This window comes from Oryzias melastigma, linkage group LG22 (assembly GCF_002922805.2).
Source record: "Oryzias melastigma strain HK-1 linkage group LG22, ASM292280v2, whole genome shotgun sequence".
Taxonomy (NCBI): domain Eukaryota; kingdom Metazoa; phylum Chordata; class Actinopteri; order Beloniformes; family Adrianichthyidae; genus Oryzias; species Oryzias melastigma.
In genome coordinates, this window is record NC_050533.1 from 15,264,995 (window position 1) to 15,285,167 (window position 20,173).

At 40.9% G+C, this 20,173-nt stretch overlaps 3 protein-coding genes across 4 annotated transcripts in view; 1 reads left to right on the forward strand and 2 right to left on the reverse strand.

Annotated features, from left to right (window-relative positions):
* The window catches only part of LOC112145734 (formin), a gene marked incomplete in the record, with an annotated part of 55,503 nt that extends 47,599 nt beyond the window's left edge, over positions 1–7,904 (forward strand). Inside the window, 4 exon segments of the mRNA XM_024271148.2 lie at positions 320–371; positions 4,237–4,386; positions 6,317–6,398; positions 6,477–7,904. Coding sequence (XP_024126916.1) covers positions 320–371; positions 4,237–4,386; positions 6,317–6,398; positions 6,477–6,521 — 329 coding nt within the window.
* A 991-nt stretch (positions 7,905–8,895) lies between these two features.
* Positions 8,896–10,751, reverse strand: grem1b (gremlin 1b). The gene is made up of 2 exons (XM_024271590.2): positions 10,330–10,751; positions 8,896–9,995 (listed from the first exon to the last, which is right to left on the reverse strand). The coding sequence occupies exon 2, from the start codon at positions 9,992–9,994 to the stop codon at positions 9,446–9,448; it is 549 nt and encodes a 182-aa protein (XP_024127358.1). The 5' UTR covers position 9,995; positions 10,330–10,751; the 3' UTR covers positions 8,896–9,445.
* A 955-nt stretch (positions 10,752–11,706) lies between these two features.
* Positions 11,707–19,857, reverse strand: arhgap11a (Rho GTPase activating protein 11A). 2 transcript variants are annotated; one of them, XM_024272228.2, is made up of 12 exons: positions 19,147–19,857; positions 18,499–18,566; positions 18,325–18,421; positions 17,993–18,249; positions 17,746–17,909; positions 16,183–16,314; positions 15,956–16,030; positions 14,934–15,107; positions 14,724–14,853; positions 13,965–14,073; positions 13,451–13,565; positions 11,707–13,376 (listed from the first exon to the last, which is right to left on the reverse strand). In XM_024272228.2, the coding sequence occupies exons 1-12, from the start codon at positions 19,273–19,275 to the stop codon at positions 12,172–12,174; spliced, it is 2,655 nt and encodes an 884-aa protein (XP_024127996.1). In that variant the 5' UTR covers positions 19,276–19,857; the 3' UTR covers positions 11,707–12,171. The 2 variants fall into 2 exon arrangements, with proteins under 2 accessions (XP_024127996.1, XP_024127989.1); XM_024272221.2 differs by lacking the exon at positions 15,956–16,030 and having other exon boundaries at positions 19,147–19,856.
* Positions 19,858–20,173: the final 316 nt, after the last annotated feature.

Genomic DNA, 20,173 nt, shown 5'->3' on the forward strand with positions numbered 1-20,173 from the left:
GATGAATCTGGAAAAATGCAATAAATCTGAGATCACAGGCACTCTCTGGCCCTAGATAAATTCTTGCACCTCGGCCTGGCCCGCCGCACACATCTGCCTTGCATTTAGACACTTTTACATAGCAGGAGTCCACGGAACCTCCAGTTCCCAAGGTTCTCTGCTGCCGCGGCCTCAACCATGTGTGTCACGCGCACGCCGCCAAGCAGGCCACACGCTCGGGTGTCAGTGACATCCTACTGTATACATCAACTCTGCAATTAGGAATCGTTTTTATGTTGAAATGCCTTATTGTTGATGGCTCGTTTTCTTCCTCTTTTAGCTCAAAATGAGCATTCTGCCGAAGAGGACCGACTCAACGCAGCCGAGAAGAGGTGAGAGGAGTAACGTGACGGAGCTCTACTGCGTCACTGAGCATGCTCAGATAACACAGCTGATAACACTAATGCGCTCTGTTTGTGTAACGGATATCAACAGTAGCTGATAACAGTTCAGGAAAGATTACGAAGCTTTCTTACTATTTATTTCTAAAAAAATGTTTTTAAATGTGTGCGTCAACCTTTTTAGTTTTTTTCCTCTTTTGTGTTTTGTTTTAATTCGTCAAAAAGACGAATGTGTGCGCAGCAGCAGTCCTCCACGTAGACATGTAAACCTGGACGCCCCGAACCTCCTCCCCGGCAGCTCCTATCTCCCCTTATCTGCCGTGTTTTGTGCTAAAGACTCCCAGGAGTTTTTCTGAGAAGAAACTTGATTTATAGGCGTGAGACACACTGGCAGCCTCTGAGCTCGCCGTCTGAGCAAAATCATATCTGGAACATTTCATATTGGAAAAAGATGGTGGAGCAGACAAACAAAGTAAATAGATTGTTTTTGCCTTGTTTGGACAGGGAGCGGGCTTGTTTGCTTTATATCGCAGCGCTCCAGCTCCCCGAATAAATCAGCGCGTAAAGAAGAGGGTGAAAGACACCGGACACGAGAAAATGAAACCTCTAAACAATGATGAGGCTGATTGCTTTGGACAGCATCATAAGTCAGCGGATGGCTCCGGAGCGCTCTGCTTCGTGTTACCGTTTCCGAGCCAAGAGAGTGACTGAGAGAAAGTTGCTCCCCTCCTCCTTTGTCTGAAGACCCCCCCCTTCACTAGATACTTCTGAGCGTCTGCACACCTCCATGTGTCCTCCACTGTGATGGAGGTGTTGAACTGGTGGGGGAATATTGATCAAAGCCCCCTTCACAGTTAACGAAGTTTTCCTTTAATTTCATCTAAAAGAGGGAATAGGGGGAGTGGGGGGGGGATTGTCTATCGCGGGTTCCCACAGAGCCACCTCGTAAAAGTGACACGCTGTTGATGAATTCGGGCTCTCCAGGCTTTGGGTGGGCTCTCCATCTGTGCTGGATCAGGGGTCCTCGGACAGAACGGTAGCGCGGGCCAGAATAATGCCAGAAGATAAAGGCCACACGCTCATGAAGGACCCCCCCACCGAGAGCACAGGTTGCTACTCACTTGAGTTGTGTTCCTGAATCATAACTGGGATGATAATTGATAAAAATCAATTAGATAGTACACGATTAACCCAGTAAAATACCATTAAAGTCCCACTAGGACACTTTTGTTATTTAAAAAAAAAAATCCTAGTTGTGTTTTAACAATAATTATGATGTTTTTAACCAAAATCCCACAACCTAAATGTCTGAAAAAGCCATTTTTCATGTTGATTTGAAGCTTCTGTTTGCAAAATCTCCTCTGAGGGGGCGTGGCTTTTGGAGCTGAGCTAAGCAGCTCCGCCCCTGTTCCCCCCGGTCTGATTATTATAGCTCTGTGTCTCGCTAGCCTAAATCTTGAATGAAAGTACTCGCACAAAAAAGTAAATGGGAAGATACCATCTTCTCGTCTCCAGTATCTGAGCTAGACACGCTAGCCGGACCCAATGAGGGGTTTAGTGCATGTGCAGTAGAGCTGTTGTGACCTAACGAAGACTCATTAATTGAAACAGATTTTACTGCAACAGCAATTGCAGCAATTGACAGCAATTTAAAAGGGTAAAATACTCAGAAATGCAAAAAAGAAATTATTTTTTATTACATTTGTTCTTTCTCATGATAAAAATGCCACAAATATATGTTTAAAAACTCAATAAACATCAGTGGGAGACTTTAAAGAAATGACTGCAATGTGCAATTCTGCCACTAGGGGAGCAAAAGAAACGCAAGACCAGAAAAACAAGAGATTAAGAAATACAAAATTTTTTTGCAGGTGCATGCCTCGTCTTGGTTAGATTTACTTGGTTTAATCTAGTTTAATTTTTCTTTGATTTGCACATTTATATTTTAGGAAGAGTGTTTAATTTTTGGGGGCGGGTCTTGAATGGGGGGTGGATCTCTATATATATTTATTTTATTTTTTCATAGAGTACAAATATTAAAGATTGCATAATACGCGATACATTTGAGTCATTTCAGCTTTAGAAGCTCAGGGACACAAAATAGTTTAGTTTATATGGAAACTGACTGATGGATGCTCTGAGAGGAATGCGTTCACATGACATCATGAAATTCTCAAAAATTAGGATTAATGACATGAAAATATATTATTTTTTCTTTTCAGAAAGTCATTTTTTTTTACTAAAAAAGATGAAGATGTCTAAGCTAAATGATGATGTGAAGTCGGTTGTTGCTAGGCAACTACAAAACTACTTTAAACAGAAAAAGATGTAGATGTATGTTTATTAAAGTGCACTAAATACTGCCAGAACTCTTTCTTAAAACTTTTCATTATTATTTTTAAAATAAACTATTTCTTTCTTTGAAAAAACCTAACCTAGGTTGTTCTAGTATAATGTTAATTTTTAGCTTTTTGATGAAACAAACTAAAAAGTTGTGACAATCTGAAATTTGAGGCTTAACTTATTTTTTCAACATTTTTCTGTTTCAAAGCGCCATCACAACCAGAATCGTCTCTTTGTTGATTTCACTTCCTGTTTGATCTTCACTTGACCTTCTGGGTAACATGCAGACCTAATTTGTCTGCGTGGTGTTTTGGTTCCAGTGAGGATTTCCAGCTCTGTCCTCAGTTCTGTCTCATTAAGTTTCCTTGCCTCTCATCACGCTCAATTTCACCTGGCCCATGTGGCCTTTGTACAGTTCTTGTACAGTGAGGTTTTTGTTTTTTTTGTGCTGCTGGTGTTGCTGTTCCTTGCGGTTCCTCTGCGATGAAAAGCGGCTCCGATTTGCACCAGAACCGAAACCAGCCAACAACACGCAGTTTACGTCTGTAATCTTTTTACTGGGGAAACAAAGGAATGCGGAGTTGCTTGTCCAAATATTTCTCTGATTCTCACGGCTGCTCATGGTTTTGTAACGTGTGTGTGTGTTTTTACATATGCCTGTCAGTGAGGAACGCTGGCGGTGGATGCTGCACTAAACCCTCGCACGGCAATGGCATCATAGCACAGATCATAAAAGTGTAGGTGTTGGAGTAATGAGCTGATGCCGTCGGAGAGGTGTTACATCTGTCCTTTCTGATCGCTTCTCCCTCATAACTGAGTCAGAAAAGCGGCTGCAGACACGAGGAGCTGCTGGTCATGCCGGACCAGACCAGCGGCCTGACACGATATGTGGTTTGACTCAGTCTGACCATCCCTGAGTCATGTTCTGGACGGTGCAGAATGATCTATAGCGGTAGAAAAAAATCATCTCTGGGAAAATGGGAAGCAGGCTCATGCAGAATTTCCGTCAGTCTGTGAACGTGTCTTCGATTAGCCGAGAGCCACCTAGCATCCGGAGGTCAGCGCCTCTCCGGGTGTCAGCGGGACGGAGCATCCCCGTGAATCATGGCCGCCTTTTATCAAGCCCTCTGACAGGCGCGGCTAGGAAATCGTCTTTCATGTTTGGGTTAGCGGCGGGAGTCTGAAGGCTGCTTTTCATACCGCTGGAGAAGAGTTCAGATTCGGTTACAATCGAATTAGACGACAAGCTGCTTTACAGCAGGAAATCTGTGAATTCACACGCCGGGTTTGTCTTTTTTTTTGTTTTTTGTGGGGAGGATGTTCCTCTGGCTGATTCCTCTGTTGTGTCTAAGTCGAAGCAGATCGGAGGAGCTGTGTTCATCCGCCTGCAGGCTCTAGAGGTCAATGTGATAATGGAGTCAACACTACTGGCCCTCCCTGTGGCTCACCAGGAGGGACGTTTCTTTTTTTTTTTGCCATTTTGAATGTGTTTATGACTAAATCTTTTATCCAGTTTCCAGAACGTGGTGGACTACTTTGGCGTGAGACCGAAAAGCGGGGAGAAGGAAGTGACTCCGAGCTACGTCTTCATGCTCTGGTACGAGTTCTGCAACGACTTCAAGAGCGCCTGGGTACGGCAAAGCAAGAACCTCTCCAAGGAGAGGTGAGATTGAGTTTATGCATCCGGTTGATTTCTTTGTCCTTTTGTGCATCAAATGTGCAAAACAAACGCCTCCCTAATGGTCAAACTACATCTCCTATCTTCGTCAGCTCTGGGTTGGTGCTTAACACCTCTGGACATCATGTCAAATTAGCACTAAGTGTACAAAGGTGATGTGCAGATGCTGGGCTGTAATTAAGGCAAAGAGGGAGGCCATCAAAGGGGGGGGGGCAGACGGGCGACGCTGCTTCTGTTTCTGAAGGCCTGAATTTACGATGTTTCCTCTGACCCGAGGCGTCACGTTGTGGCATTCCACCGAGAGGCTGCAGATGCTCGCGGCGGCCGCCAGGCTTTAATGGCGAGCGGACAAGGGGGCCTGCAGCAGTTTAAGAGGCTGCGCATCAGTGGAGGACTGATGAACATTGTAATGACGCTTGACATGCAATTAGAAGAGAAGGAACCACATTATGCAAAAAAAAAAAAAAAGTGAAGTTGTGGCTCTTCTTCATCCTCCATAGATGAATACATTTCTTAAACACTTCCTGGATTTTCTCTGTAACTTAGATCTATTCCCAGCTGATTGTACTTTATTTTAAATACTGTTGGTGCTCATAAAACACAAGTGTTCTTTTTAAAGGAGGCCTCATTATCTCATCAGCTCGCTATCATTCTCTGCTGCTCCTCACTTAAGAGGCTTTCACTGACCGCATGTGTGCGCCGGACCCGAGGGAGGAACTCAGACGCTTGAGACGCGGCGATGAGAGGGTTCCCTCCTCGCTTTTTCATCCAATTCTAGGGCTGGGAATCGATAATAATTTACACATTTAATTCCAATTTTTTTTTCTATTCTTTCAATCCACTCAATTTCAATAGATTCAATTTTGAGTTTACACGCTATAAATGATTTTGTATCACAATAACGATAAATATCACGATATGCCACAATAAAGTATATTTTCAGTTATTATCTTAAAAAATTAAAAAAGTGTCAACTGTACTTTTTTATGAATTTATTTTTTCAAGTGAATTCTCACAAATTAGAAACCTTTTTTAAAGTGCACAACGGTTTTAAACACATTTTTGCACAAAAATTCAGCGATAACAATTTAGACATATTTATTCAGAAATACTTTAATAATCTACTATATGTCAACATAAAGAGATTGTTAATAGCATACAATGTTACATGGTTTCTCAAACGGAGAAGCTCAAACATATTTAACTCGTAAACATTGGTCTCCGTTTCAGTTTGGCCACTAGGGGGAGCTCACGCTATAGCATTATGCTTTTTTCCTGAAAAATAAGCAAAGAATGAGCTAAATACGGTGCTTTAGGTCAGGGGTCCCCAAACTTTTTTTTGTGAGGGCATCACAGCTGATAGGTCAGTTTATAGGCTAACAGAAAAAGTGTAACAATCACAGAATAAACATAAACATTTAAACATTTACAGAAAGCCACACATAGACAAATTTTGAATAATTAATCGCAGAAAAAAAAATAATACTGAAAGATTTTAAAATTTAGAAAACAAAATGATGCGTCTCTGATGGTGTCTTTGGTGGGCCGGGCCTAATATAGAGGAGGGCCGGATCCGGCCCGTGGGCCGTAGTTTGGCAACCCCTGATTTAGACCAAAAATGGTTACTTTAGAAAATGCTTCCCTAAGAGTTTGGAAAATTAATTTAGTCATCAGTGTATGTTTACGTCAACCAATCGTTAGCATTAGCCATACAATGGGAAACTACATTAAATGTTAGCTTCAAGCTAGCGAACTTTAGCTTTTTGTACTAGATTGATCTCTGCTTTTATGGATCAGTTATTGATATAGATCAATTCAAATCAATTAATTGATGTTCTCAATCCAGTCCTTTTTATTTTATTTTATTTATTTATTTTTGCGAAATTGTCCGCCATGTTTTGTTTTTCCCTTTTAGGTTGAAGGAAGCTCAAGAAAACATCAAGAAGATCACGGCAGAGAAGAAAGTGGAAACCAAAAAGATCAACGCCAACAGTCTGGTAAACGAGGCATCAAAGTTCACATTGAATTTCCTTGATTTCAATTTACTAATTTTGTTTTTTGGATTTTGCCAACAGAAAGACCGGCTGCGGCAAAAGGAAGCCAGCGTGTCCTCCAGCTGAGTGAAAGGATAAAAAAACTCCTACCGTTCACCACCTGCCACACACTATAACACAATAAAAGCTGACTGGACGTCTTGAAGTTCCTCTTTTCCCCGTTCTGAAAAGCATCAGACACCCCTCCCTCACGCGGCAGCACCTCCATGTCCAGGGCTTTTCTTTTCAGCCGCGAGGATGCATGGCTGACACCGCCGGAGTGATGGGAGTCCTAAAGGCCAAAGGTTGACCTCATTCATCCAGCGTGGCGTGACCCCCAGTGCCCGGCTTGTCAAAGGTCTCTGGGGTTTAGTGGGATTCTCACCAGCGCCAGCTGACAAGTCAACAAGACTTCGGGAATCTGCACGGTCAAGATTTTTAGTTTCACTTTTTCTTATTCAGAACTTGATGAGAAAACCCTCCGACGCGTTCCAAGTGTGGAGCGGCCGGTGCTGTTGCAGGAACAGATGTGGCTTCCTGGCAGAGAGGAAAATCCCTGTTGACAAAACACATCCCTCACTCTTGAGCAGGAAGTTAGCACTCTATCCCAGCATCCCTTGCTGTAGCAGCAAATATCTTTTCGTTTCGCCGCCGCTCATTAAAAGTCTTGTAAATGTGTCATGCTGCAGAAATCAGCGGAAACTTTGCAGCGATGTGCTGCGGATGAAGACGCATCAGAGCGGGGATTCTGTTTGTGTAATCTAGATCTAAAAACACTAGATTACAGGTTTGGTCATATCTTCACATGAAAGCTTGCAGAGTTTTGCACTTCCTCTTGCATAAATCCCACTCTTATGTTCCTATTTTCCTATGCAAGAATCAATCTTTTTCCTGTATAATAATTTTAAAAAGTCATTCTATTAGATTATTTTAAAAATCATGTGATAAAATAATATTTTATGTATGTATGTATTATTTAACATGTCACTTTATTTATGTCAAAATAATAATTTGAAGCCAAAAAGCTGTTCCACTTTGAGTTCTGCTGCTCGCTCGTCTATTCAGGTGAGACTTTTCACGTGGGATGTTACTTGAATGCTGTAAATATTTGAAGTGAAAAAAAGTGATTTAAAGAAAGGAAAGAGTTGCCTTCTCTGCTTCTAGGAGTAACATGGCTGCTTTCTTTTAGGATTCAGATTTCCACCTCAAGCCATGTTAGTCGTGATACCTCAGATTCATGATCCATCTAAACGCATCTTGATAGATATTTTTATCCTGCATTTGATGTCATTTGTTTTCTATGAAAGACTCAACTAAATGTATATTATCTTTCTTTCAGAAAAAGTCAAAGTTGAGCTTGTACTGGTCATTGGACGGTAGTCTGTCACTGTGTATGGAAGCTCTCAATTAGGTGCTCTGTACATTTTTTTTATTGTTTTAAATTACAAAAATAAAACACTGGGTACAAGTCACTTGAGTGAAACCTTTTGTACTTTTAAAGCTTTATTTTTTTCTAAAAGTCTCATATATTGTGATATTACCTTGAATTTTTTTACATTTTAAATACTTGTTTGAAATGTAAAAATATGTAAACAATTTTAATAGATGAGACTTCCTATTCCGTGAGATAAGTAAATATTTAAAAAAATTACTTACTTATTACACTTTTATAAGTTCAGTTTGAGCAAATTTGAACTTTTTGACATCACTATAGACATTTTGGGCGTAAGAAGCAAGACAATTTTGGGGATCAGATGTGCAAAATAGCTTTTTTTTTACATCTAAAATCCACTTTTGGTGTACTATGTAGAGATATATTCTAGGCCACATGTGGCTCTCTGGTTAATGAAGAATAAAAACACAACCAGAATTAAGGTGCATCTGATTATACGTCCAATTTGATGTTTGTGAATAGATTTAAGGATTTTAAGGGTGTTTAATGGTCCAAAAAACACAATAAAAGTCACTAAATTAGCTCTGATTCAATTCTGATTACACATTTCTGACTGAGATGCAACAGAAATAGTAAAATAAACTTTATTTAATCACTGTTGTTGGCACTAAGCTACATTTGCTGCACTGAGATGATCCTATATGACATAGGGTGTCTTTTATTTTGATAGGAAGTAGTTCATTTTATTGAAATTGTATTTTCTTTGTGTATATTTATGCCAAAAAACATCAGTTAATGAGTATATATAACATTAACAATGAAGCAAATCAGTGTCTTTATTTTTTTAAAGGGTGAAGTCAGACTTTGTGGCTCTTCCTGGTTGAGGTCTTTAAGAAATCCACTCAAAGTGTTGAAGGTTCCAGACCTCAATTCTAGGGTATATTAACGTATAACTGAAGGATTTGACACAAAATACAAGGGGATGTCACATCTTATTGCACAAAAGCCTTAAATATAAATTCTAGCATCCTTTTGAATATTTTTTTATGAATTAAAAGCAAGAAAAAAAGTAAATCAACAGTTTATTTGGGTTTTGGCAAACCAGCACTGTACATTGTCAGCATAAACTAACAAAAGAATATCTCTATATTTTTAGGAGAATGAGTATTTTTTATGAGTATTTCCCAAGAAATGCAATTAAAAAATATGTTCGAAATTTACAGAAATCATTAACCTTACAAGATTCTTGAAACATAATAATAATAATAAAAAAAGAAAATCACATTTTTATTTTCAAATATTCATTCGTCAAAAATTCCACACAGTGGAAACATCCAGTTCTACAAATATGTGTGTAAAATACAGGACTGAAACAATTTCCGTTCATAAAGAGAGTTTGGAGCAGTAAGTTTTTAAAAAATCCCTACAGATATCAGTCATTTTTGTTGCATGAACAGAGGGAAGCATGTACAGAAGCCGTGCGTAAAAATGTGCCCATTCCAAGTCCGCGTCTCCATGCAGTGACGTGTTGCCGTCCAACCTTTTAGTATTTTTTTTTTTGTCTCTGCGCAGAGACAGGCGCGCGCTCTCCTCCAAACACAAGAGGACTGGCGCGTCTTTAATCCAGGTCTATGGAAATGCAGCGGCACTGCTTGACGCGCTGGATGCGCTTTCTCTTCCTGGGCGGCTGCTGGTCCGGACAGTTCAAGGTAAACGTCATGGTGGTGAAACGCTTGGGCTTGCAGAAGGAGCAGGACTGGAAAGCCCCCTCCTCCCTGCGGATGTGCCGCGGGATGTAGAAGGAGTTGCACTGTCCGTAGCAGAAGCGGTTGATGATGGTGCGGCTGACGCAGCCCTCCTCGTGGATCGTCTGCTTGAGGGGCTGCGTCTTGCACCAGTCCCGTTTCAAATACTGGCGCTCCGTCACATGCAGGGCTTCCTGGCTGGACTCCAGCACCTCGTCAGCTGGTGAGGACGCGCCCGGCTTCTGTCTGGAGCCGGAGCCCGCCTGTGAAGGCTGCGGCTGCTGCTCCGATTCGTTCGGGTTGTTTTTGTCAGGATGAGGGATTGCCCCCTGTGAACCTCGGTTTCTTTTTGACTCCACGGGAGAGAACAACAAGCCAGTGATGAAAACCATACCGCAGAAAAAGCGCCACGAGAAAGCCATCCTTAAGGAAAAAAGAGAGAAGAAGGATTGGATCAGCGTACAGCTTTAAAACTCCTCATGAGACAGACGCTCCAAGGTTTTTACGCAGCGTAAAAGCGCACGGTTCGTTTTTCTTTTCCTGGACATCCTGAGAAATTTAACCTTTTTTCCCCAACAAATCAATCTGGATAATTGTGTGTTGGAGCCTGTTTGCAAGTATATAAAAGTGTAAAATAAACTGACACAAGTGGATGAGTCTTTTGGAGTACAAATACGCACACAAAAATGAAATGTTTCTTACAAAAACGGTTCAAATAAACGACATTTTTACGACCAGAATAGTCTAAATGACTCACCTGGGTGACTATCCACGCCTCCAAAAAAAGAGAGGATGATCTGATCCTTTTAAATCCTCTACGTCACCTTTGGAGGTGATCGGCACCTACGGCAGTCGACTGTACACTGGAGGGGTTGCGGGTGGGTGAAAGACTAAGCACTCCATAGACAGGGGCCAGGGGGTTTAATACAAATTGCTCCAGCGCCGGACTGTCTCCCTTTTAAATGTCTGCCAGCTGAGATGTGCACAACAGTTATTGGCTAAGCAAGATGTGGAGAAAATCAAAACTATCCGCCCCCTCCACACTTCCTCAATCCACTTGAGATAGGCGACCGGGGAGCAGCCGGGGTGGGGTTGAGGGGGTTCGAGTCCCAGGTTCGGAACCCCTGGGAAGAAATTTAAGATTATTTATTTTGTAGAAATTAAAATCATAGTTTGAGTTCTTAAAAAAAGGTAGCACACCTGTGGAACTATTCATGCAGTTTGGTAATTATTGATGCTCTCATGAGTTATAAACTTATGATTTTGCTCCCAAATTTGGGGTTTTGTTCATCAAAATATCACTGAATTGTGACTAATATTTTTGGTAATATTGTTGATATACGATACCACTTAAGTTCAACTTCCTCTAATGTTTTCCAAGGAAATTAAAGCCTTTAAAATGATGAAATTTTACACCCAAATCAGTTTGGACATCACTAAATCTTCTATTACAGTAAAATCTGGTAAAAATTTTATAAATATTTTAATAATTAAAGCAAAAATGATCATTTTAAAACTTGTTTTGTCATTTAAAACCTTAAAGTAGTGGATTTTTGTTTAAATATGTGTAGAAGTTTTGCTTTAAAAACAGCATTAGTTCAAATAAAAGCTAAAACTATGTCATCAAAAGGCCAGTCTACTTACAGGTGAACAATATGACACTTATTTTAACAATTAAAGCAAGAATGATCATTTTTGGACTTGTTTTGCCACTTAAAACCATAAAATAGTTTATTTTTGTTTGTCTAGAGGTTTTGCTTAAATCCCTTAAAAAAAAAAAAGAGCGTAAAAAAGCCAAAACGAGACATCCATAAAAGGCCAATCTCCGTATGAGTGGACAATATGATTAATTGAACAATTAAGGCAAAAAAAATCATCTTTAAATGTTGTTCTGTCACTTAAAAATAACTTAAAGTAGTTTTAAAAAAACATTAGTTAAAAAAAGAGCTATAAAGCCCAAACTGTAGAAATATATGTTTGAGATGAAATTTTAAAAGTGAATGATTTGAAAACTGGAAGTTAAATAGGAGCGCTGTGGTTGCTTTAGAAGAAAAGTAGATGTGTGCTGCCCCCTTGTGGTGTACATGAAAATAACACTCCATCACTTCACAGTTAAACGTTGCAATTTTTGTATTTTTTATTTCAGTGAAGCAGTTCAAAGCAAACGTTTATATTTGAAGGTTTTGTAAAATGAATGTTCAAACACCAGAGGGAAATCTTCACTTCAACACTGTTTGGTAAATTTTTCACAACGTACATCAGAAGGTGCTTTTCTTGTCTAAAAACAGTCTAAATAGATTCTGTTTGAAAAAAAGAAGTTAAATGTCTGAAATGTTTTTTTTTTCAGTTAAAAACAAGAATGTTAAAACAATAAATACACCTGCCAACTACACTTCATAATATATTCCAAGACAAAAGTATAAAGCTTTCTAACGTGATATGAAATTTACTGAATCTCTCCCAACAATGACGGCTGTAGCTACAAAAATAAATTAGGACCCTGAAGATCTGAATGAGTCACGACGTTTATTTTGTGAGGTCTTACCAGACGGATCTGCATAGCAACACAGAAAAAAGGACAAAAACAGAAGAAAGGCGTTTATAAATCGATGGGCTTCATTGCAGACAGCAGGCTGCCCTGGTACAGAGGGTTTCTGGGAGATCCTCTGTAGTGGTGAGTCTCTGCCGCCTGCTGGGACAGCAGCTTCTGTGCTTCACATGGATTGGCGGCGGCGTGCTCCACCTTCGTCTTTGGCTGAGCCTTGTTGGTCACGTCCCCCAGAGCGCAGGACTTAGGAATTCTGTCCATCTTTTTTGGCGGAACGGGAGGTGGATTCTTGTTGGTGAACAGTCGTGTTTGTGGTCGTCTGTGCGGAGGCTGAGGGGACAGCCCGCTCTCCAGACTCACAGTCTTCGCCACGCGAGCGCTCTGGCTGAACTCGGCGATATTTCTGGGCCTCCTGTCGTCTCCCAGAAGAGAGTTGATCCTGCACACCGCCTGCCGGACCGGAGTGCGCTGGAACTTGAGAGGTGACCGGATTTGCTTGGAGCCTGGAGGAGAGTACAGGGTGAGCTTGTTGAAGTGTTGAATGTGGTCGGCCACTCGGGGCTTTCTGCTCGGCTGCTTCTGAGGGGACGCGGCCGGTCGGTTTTGGACTGGTTCTGAGCTCTCGGCTAAACCCGGTGTGGTCGGTGTGAACCGCTCAGCTTTGGTTTCAGCCGCTGGTTTATACGGAGTGGACTGCAGTCCGGAGGAGACGCGGTGTTTGAAAGAGGCCGGACTCTGGATGTCCAGAGCGTCGATGAGCCGGCTGCAGTTCTGCTCCTTCTCCGGTTCTGGACTATAATGGAGGCTGGACCCAAAGTCCACACTGTCGATATGCAGTGGAGTGAGAGCAGCGACCTCCAGGTGACTTAAAGTGAAGCTCTGCTCTTCAGCCGGAGATCTCTGCTTCTGGAAGCTCTCAGGTGGAGCGTTGGGAACGCTGTCCGACTCCGGTTCGACGGTTTTCTCGCTCTGCCTCAGGGTTTCTGTGCTGCTTCCGCTGTCGAGGCTCCTGGCGCTGGCGGCACAGCACAGCGCCATGTTGAGGTTATTCCCCGCGGGAGGCCTGGACACGGTGATGGCGGGCTCGGACACGTAGTTGCTCTGAAGACACGCGCGCATCGGCGTGTCTGTGAACGAGTCTTCGCCGAACGCCTTCGCCCCGACAGGAGTATCCCTGCTCCACGAGGTCCGCTTGACTCTGGGGTCACACGTTGGCGTCAGCAGGTTGTCCTCAGACTTACTGATGAACTTTGAACCTAAATGATGAAATGAAGCATCAGTATAGATGTACATCACAAAGAACTGTTAAACTGAGGTTATAGTCACTCACTTTGGGATTCGGCTTTTCTGGGATACACTGAGGGACTGAAAACGGCGGGCTCAGTGAAATGGAAACTGGTGCTGCTGTCCTGCTTGGCGAGTCTCAGACCGATGGACTTGGACCCCTTCACCAGAAGAAATGAAAGATGAGGGAACCTTCGGGGAGTGTTAGGTACTTAAGGGGGATTTTGTTAGAAAAGAGCCGACAGAAAATCTCCCCAAACTTCATCGTTAATGTGTTAAAATTCATTCTTCTGGAAATATAAAGGACCAACAAACTTAACTGATTTTATCACGATTTTTATTAATTTACATAAAAGGATTTTTCAAGTCAACAAATCCATCCAAAGATCTCCAACAGTTTTTTTACATAAATGACACTATATATATATTTGCGATAAAACCTTAATAAATGTTTTAGCTCATGAAAGTAAACATATTTTGGTTTAAATCAAACCATCTAAACACTCCTCCCCTTTGTCTGCCTATCCGATGGTTAGATTCTATTTCGCCGGCGCACTTACAGTGTCTTTGCTGCTCTTCCCCAGACTGAAACGTAAACGCATCGACTTGCGCGGAGCTTCTTTTTTGCTAACTTTAGGAGAAAAGCAGCCGGATCTTCCAGATTCAACCCTAAAAAAGACAAAAAAAGGGATTAAAATGGTGCCAATGATGAATAAACTGAAGAAAATGTAGAAAAATGTACAGTTGAATTTCTAATGAACTCCTGCCGCTCTGCAGAAACTATGTCCAAGAAAACGGCTTGTTTTTTTTTATTTTGGCTAAAAACTGCCTCATGATAATTAAAATACCACTGGGAACAATTTGAAAATAGATCATCAAAGTGATTCTTTAAAGTTAATGCACTATTTTCTTATATGATTTATTTTTTTAATATAACCAGGTATCATTCCTACCAAAAACAGAATTGATGTGATTCTAATTCATATGATCACAATTTAAATCAACATACAAACAAGCAAATTTCAAATAAATACTTTTCTTTTAATATATTGAACAAAGAAATAACTTTTCAAAAATAAAACTGTTTTTGGCTTAAAAAATAAATAATTTGACAAAAAAAGTTTTGCTTTTATTTTTAAATAAAGGCCAATTTATTTGATTTTGATCAGTTAAAGCAAGCTTTAATAAGATTTTTTTTTTTTTTTTTACCCAGACTGTTCACATGTGTAGTAAATTTGAATCCATGTAGAGTTCTGTGACACTTTTGATCCATTTCTGTGAATAAAATAAACATTTTTACAAAACGCTGATAGTTGCACCTGTTGATGACGTTCCTGTTGCTTCGCCGTGCACTCTTCCTGCTTCCAGAGGCCGCCGTTTGTCTTCTAGTCCTCCCTGCTGACAACACGCTGCTAGAAGAAGAATCCAAGACTCCTGAGGAGCTGTAAGCTGCAACACACACCGGAAAACGCAGGAAAACTTAACGGACTCACAGACTGAACCACAGGGGAACCAAATGATATGAATACCTGAAGCTGGAGTGCTGTTTCCGCTGAACAAAGTGTTAGAAAGTAGATCTAAGCCGAGGTTCTTTTTGACGGATCTACGTTTCTTGTTTGAAAATCCCAAAGAGTGAGCGGACTCCAAAGGAGGCTTGCGTTTGCTTGACGGGGTCGCAATCACAGGAGTTGTAGAGGAAAAGACTGACAAAATCAAAAGAGGATTAACCGCCTTGAAAACTGTGGATTTGATCATTTCAGAAGTCAGGAGTGATTTCAATGCAAAAGCGCAAACAGCAGCCAATATTGATATTCATGCAAAGATCAGGCAAAAAAAGCTGTAAATACAGGCAGTACTTCATCATTTAAACACAATCTCACTCAAAAGTAACACAAAGGCTCACATGTATGAAGATACTCCAAAGAAATGTGGATTCACTTCAGATTTATGAAGCTGAGTAAACACAAAGATCTACCCTAGTGTACAATTCCAGTTCTCCACACCTTTTTAAAGCCAATGACAGAACCGCACCATCAAGACAAAAGCGAGGAGGAAGTGCTGTTTGACTGGAAGTGAAAATGAGACTCCTTCAGCAAAGCAGAGAAAAACAAATCCTGTTTATTTACCGGCAGTCCTTTGATTGTGATCGGAAGGAAAACAGCATGAAAATATAAAAACCAATCACCTCTTGAAAATGAGGAAGGAGAGACAGATGTACAGATGGAACAAGTTACGCCGACCTACTTTCTAAACTAAATCCTTAAGTGTAACCCGACTTAGCATCATGTCAAACTATAAATCACTTTTTAATACTCGGCTTCTTTAAAAGATTTTGAACAACTGGACACAAAATGTTAAAGAAATGTATTTAAACCCTTCAAATTTCATTGTTCATACATGTGGCCCGAGAAAACTGCAACATCAGCAAATTAAAAGGGTTGATTTCTGCTTGATAGACAGCAAGATTGTCATGTCGTGAGCAGCAGAGATGCATTATGACAGTCATGCTTCTCATGTTGACCGATCGCATCTCATCTGTCACAGCACCTACCAAGACTGTCTGCTTGACCGACTTTGGTGGGAGTTCTATTTGTTTTTATTTTATTCAGAGCACCACTGACCACATCTGAAATGTAAAGCAAATCAAAGCACCGAAAACTACATTTTCTTATATTTATTGTTCCTTTTTCTTGGACGTGGTTTTACCAATACCATTTAAATCTAGTTGATTATTCATCTTATAGACTTCTCAATAAAGAAAGTTGATGATAGTTTTACCTCCAAAGCTGCGTCGTTGTTTCCTCTTCATCCCTAAACTGAAGTCCGGCTCTTCCGAGTCGGGAGTCAAAACTCCGGCTTCACAGCCCATCATGGCTGGAACTTTCTCTTGAAGAAAGTCGGGTAATACACCTGGAATATGCAAAGACCGCTCAGCATCAAGGACTGTTGCTCTACAAGCACAAATATTGCTTTGAGTCAGGGGTCCCCGAACTATTTCTAATGAGGGCCACATAACTGATGTGGGGCCAGGGTTGGTTTGTGAAAAAAGTGTAACAGACAGCCTAAACGTAAACACTTACGGTTTTCCAGAAAGCGACACATGCCCAAATCTTAAATAATTAATTTAATTCATTCATTTAATCTTCATAGAAAAAAATAATAAAACATTTTAGAAACAGGGCTGCACGGTGGCGCAAGTGGTTAGCGCTCTCGCCTCACAGCGAGAAGGCCCCGGTTCGACTCCCGGCTGGGACCTTTCTGTGTGGAGTTTGCATGTTCTCCCCGTGCATGCGTGGGTTTTCACCGGGGACTCCGGCTTCCTCCCACCGTCCGAAAAACATGCTTCATAGGTTAATTGGTGACTCTAAATTGCCCCTAGGTATGAATGTGGGAGTGAATGTGTGTGTGATTGAGGCCCTGCGACGGACTGGCGACCTGTCCAGGGTGTACCCCGCCTTCGCCCTTCAGTAGCCGGGATAGGCTCCGGCACCCCGCGACCCCGAAAGGGAGGAAGCGGTCAAGAAAATGGATGGATGGCATTTTAGAAACCAGATATATAGCATTACCTGCAATAATGCTAGTGTGAATGCTGTAAGCTGAATTTGACCGCTGAAGATGCTAGTGCTAATAGCTAAAGATGCTGAAATTGCTGAAGGTAATAGCTGAAGACGCTAAACCTGATAGCTAGCTAAAATTTTAGCGAAATGCCAAATCAGCCTAAAAAACACAAAAAAATTCTAAGCTAGCCAAAACAGCTCCTGAAATATTAGCTAAACTTCAAATTAGCCTAAAAATTGAGACAAAGCCTAAATTAGCCAAAACAGCTAGCATAAAGCTAAAATATTAGCTAAGCTCCAAATTACCCTAAAAAACTGAAAATAAAAATCCTAAATTAACCAAAACAGCTAGCTTTTTGCTGAAATATTAGCCAAACTCCATTTTAGCAAATAACATTGGAGAAAAAAAAAGCCTAAATTCGCCAAAACAGCTAGCCTGTAGCTAAAACATTAGCTAGATCCCAAAATAGCCTACAAATTTGTTGGAACTTCCAAAACAGTCGAAAAAGCTGGCATGAAAAGAGCTAAATATCTTAATAGCTGAATGGGCTAAATAGCTAAAAGAGCTACGGACGTCCAAAAAAAAAAAAAAAAAGGTACGGAAGAAAAAAATAATAAATAAATAAAAGTGAATTACTATTGAACCAATAACCACTTCCGTCTCCCGTTCTATGTGGGTCTGGATCGGCGTTTCTGATGTGTGTGAGGGGGCCGGGCCACATGTGGAGGTGGGCCTGACTCGGCCCGCGGGCCATAGTTTGGGGACCCCTGTTTTAAGTCATACCAAAGTTGTCTGCATTCTCTATGAAGCACTGGACTATAGCAGCCTGCAGTCTGAGGCGTTTTTCTGTGTTGGCGTTCATCTTATCTGCTCCATCGCCGAAGTGAAGGAGGTTGGGAGCCAAAATCACTGATAAGTTACTGCTATCCATTTTGTTTTCTGCACTCCTGGATTTTAGTGGGAAAACACAATTAATTTCTCAAAAAAATAGATTTAAATGTAATTGGAATATAGAAAAATAAGTAAATACCTTAATGAAACATTCCGAAGAAAGTCAAAAAAGTAACGTAAGACACAAATGTTTTTGTCTGGCAGCACACAGGTCAGCAGCATGGTGGCAGCGGTTCTGTCCTGGACCGTCGGGAGTTGTTGGGCCTTTAGGAAGGCGTCCTGCAGCTCCGTAGGAAGCACGGGCTCCGGAAGTTCCCTGAAGAACTGCTTCACTAACCCAGCCACATCACAAGGAAGAGCAGTGGACAGACACTCCTCTCCAACCTCCAATTTACTCTATCCAGACAGGAAAAAATGAAAAGTCAATAACAACATTAAAAAAAACAAAAACAACCTTCTGAGGATCCGTACCCTGAGAGCTTTTAGGCGAACTACAGAGCCGGATTTTCTGAACAGGCCCTCTGTGTCAACATGCGCTTGCAGCTTCATGCATGAATCCACCAGAAAGCTTGAAAAGAAATGAAATGTCATTAGTATTCAAACTCAACTGAGTCCAGACATGTAAAATTAGGTTTAAGGACTTACCCTGGCACGCTTCCACATTCCATATTATAGTAGGGTAGGCTGTCCAAGGAGACGCCAAACACCTTTGCCTTCCAAATTCAGAGCGTACAGTTTAGCAAGCAACACCCATTGTTGTAGTAAACTTGTTTATCATTTCAAAAACTATTGGTTTGATCAGAAATTCCCTGTATATTATACTTTATTTGTGCATTGGAAAAAAAAATCAATATTTTTATTCTGTAGTTTGTATGTTTCCATTAGTTTGAGCAACTTTTAAAGCCTCTGCCAGAGATTTAGAAATAGTTTGGTGAAGACCTTCAACATAAATTGCTTAAGTCTGTAGCAACAAGTCATGTGATTCCTATTAGCCAATCAGAAAAAAAGGAAGTATGAAAAAGCAATAGCTAGCAAACAAATATTATAGGGAATATTGGAAAAAAGAGAAGCTGATCTGTTGTTTTTGGCAGTTATTTAGCCTTAATATGGATTTATGCAGCAAATAGTTTTAGCCAAAAGAAAAAAATCGTGTCTGCATGAACACACTTGTGTTGTAACTGACCAATAACACAGTCAGCATTGTTCTCACAACATATAAACAAATAGAAACGCAATAAATGCACATTGGTTAAACGCTGCAAATGGTAGAAAACAAATGATTTGCTGTCTTACTGTTTTGCTGGTGGTGGACTTCGTAGCGACGGCTTTGTTTTTGTTCCAGTTCTTTGTCTTTATCCCGTAAGCTGTTCGGAGCTCCTGCACCGCCACTAAACGCATCACATTTTTCTCCAGGACTTTCATCTTTAAAAATCTGTTTTACACCACCCCCAAAAATAACTTTTCAAGCTCCTTGCGTTTCTATTCACTTAGAAGCGGTAAAATAATGAATAAATCCACTTGAGCTTGCTAGCTACCTAGCTAGCCTTTCTAATTTAATCACTTTCTCCAATGTTTGAGACATGTGACGTCGTCGCGTGAATTTGATCAGAACAGCTCAAGAGTCACGCAGTAACCGGGTAACTAAAATCCCCTAAAGCATCATAAAGAAAAAGAAGTTAACTTCGTCGATACCATTACATTACGAAGCGCATAGTTTGTGCTCCAGCGTCAGTCTCGCGTTAGCAAGCGTTAGCTAAACCATATTTTAGCAATTCGTACCATCCTGTCAACAACAGGTAGTTTTCGGTTAAAACTAGCTAGGCGCTATAAAAGCACTCTAATCCCTTACTTATGTTTTCATAATCGATTAAAACTACCTAAATACCGTCAGGTTTCTAGCGTACACTAGCTACCTGCATTGTACTACGGTTTCCTCAGCAGAACGCTGCCAGGTTGGTCATTTCCGGAACATATTCAAACTCAGGCGCTGTCGACGTCCTGCGCGATGATTGGATGACAGCTGATGAACCGTTCTTTTCAGCAGGTTTGTTTTAGTCTCGAGCGTCGTCCGATGAGTGGTGCGATTTGGGCGGAGTCTTAAAATACAACAATATGGTGTTGTTCAGTTTCTTCAGGAGAAGTAAACAAGTGTACCAAAAGCTTTTTTCATTTGGCCCATATAAACAAGTTTTATGGGTTTTGTTTGTATTTTTTTGTGAAGATGTGTGTTTCTATGACTGGCAATTTTTACAGTATTTTTTAACTTATTATTTTTGTCTGTATTTAAATTTACATTTAAACATTTGACATGTTATCAACT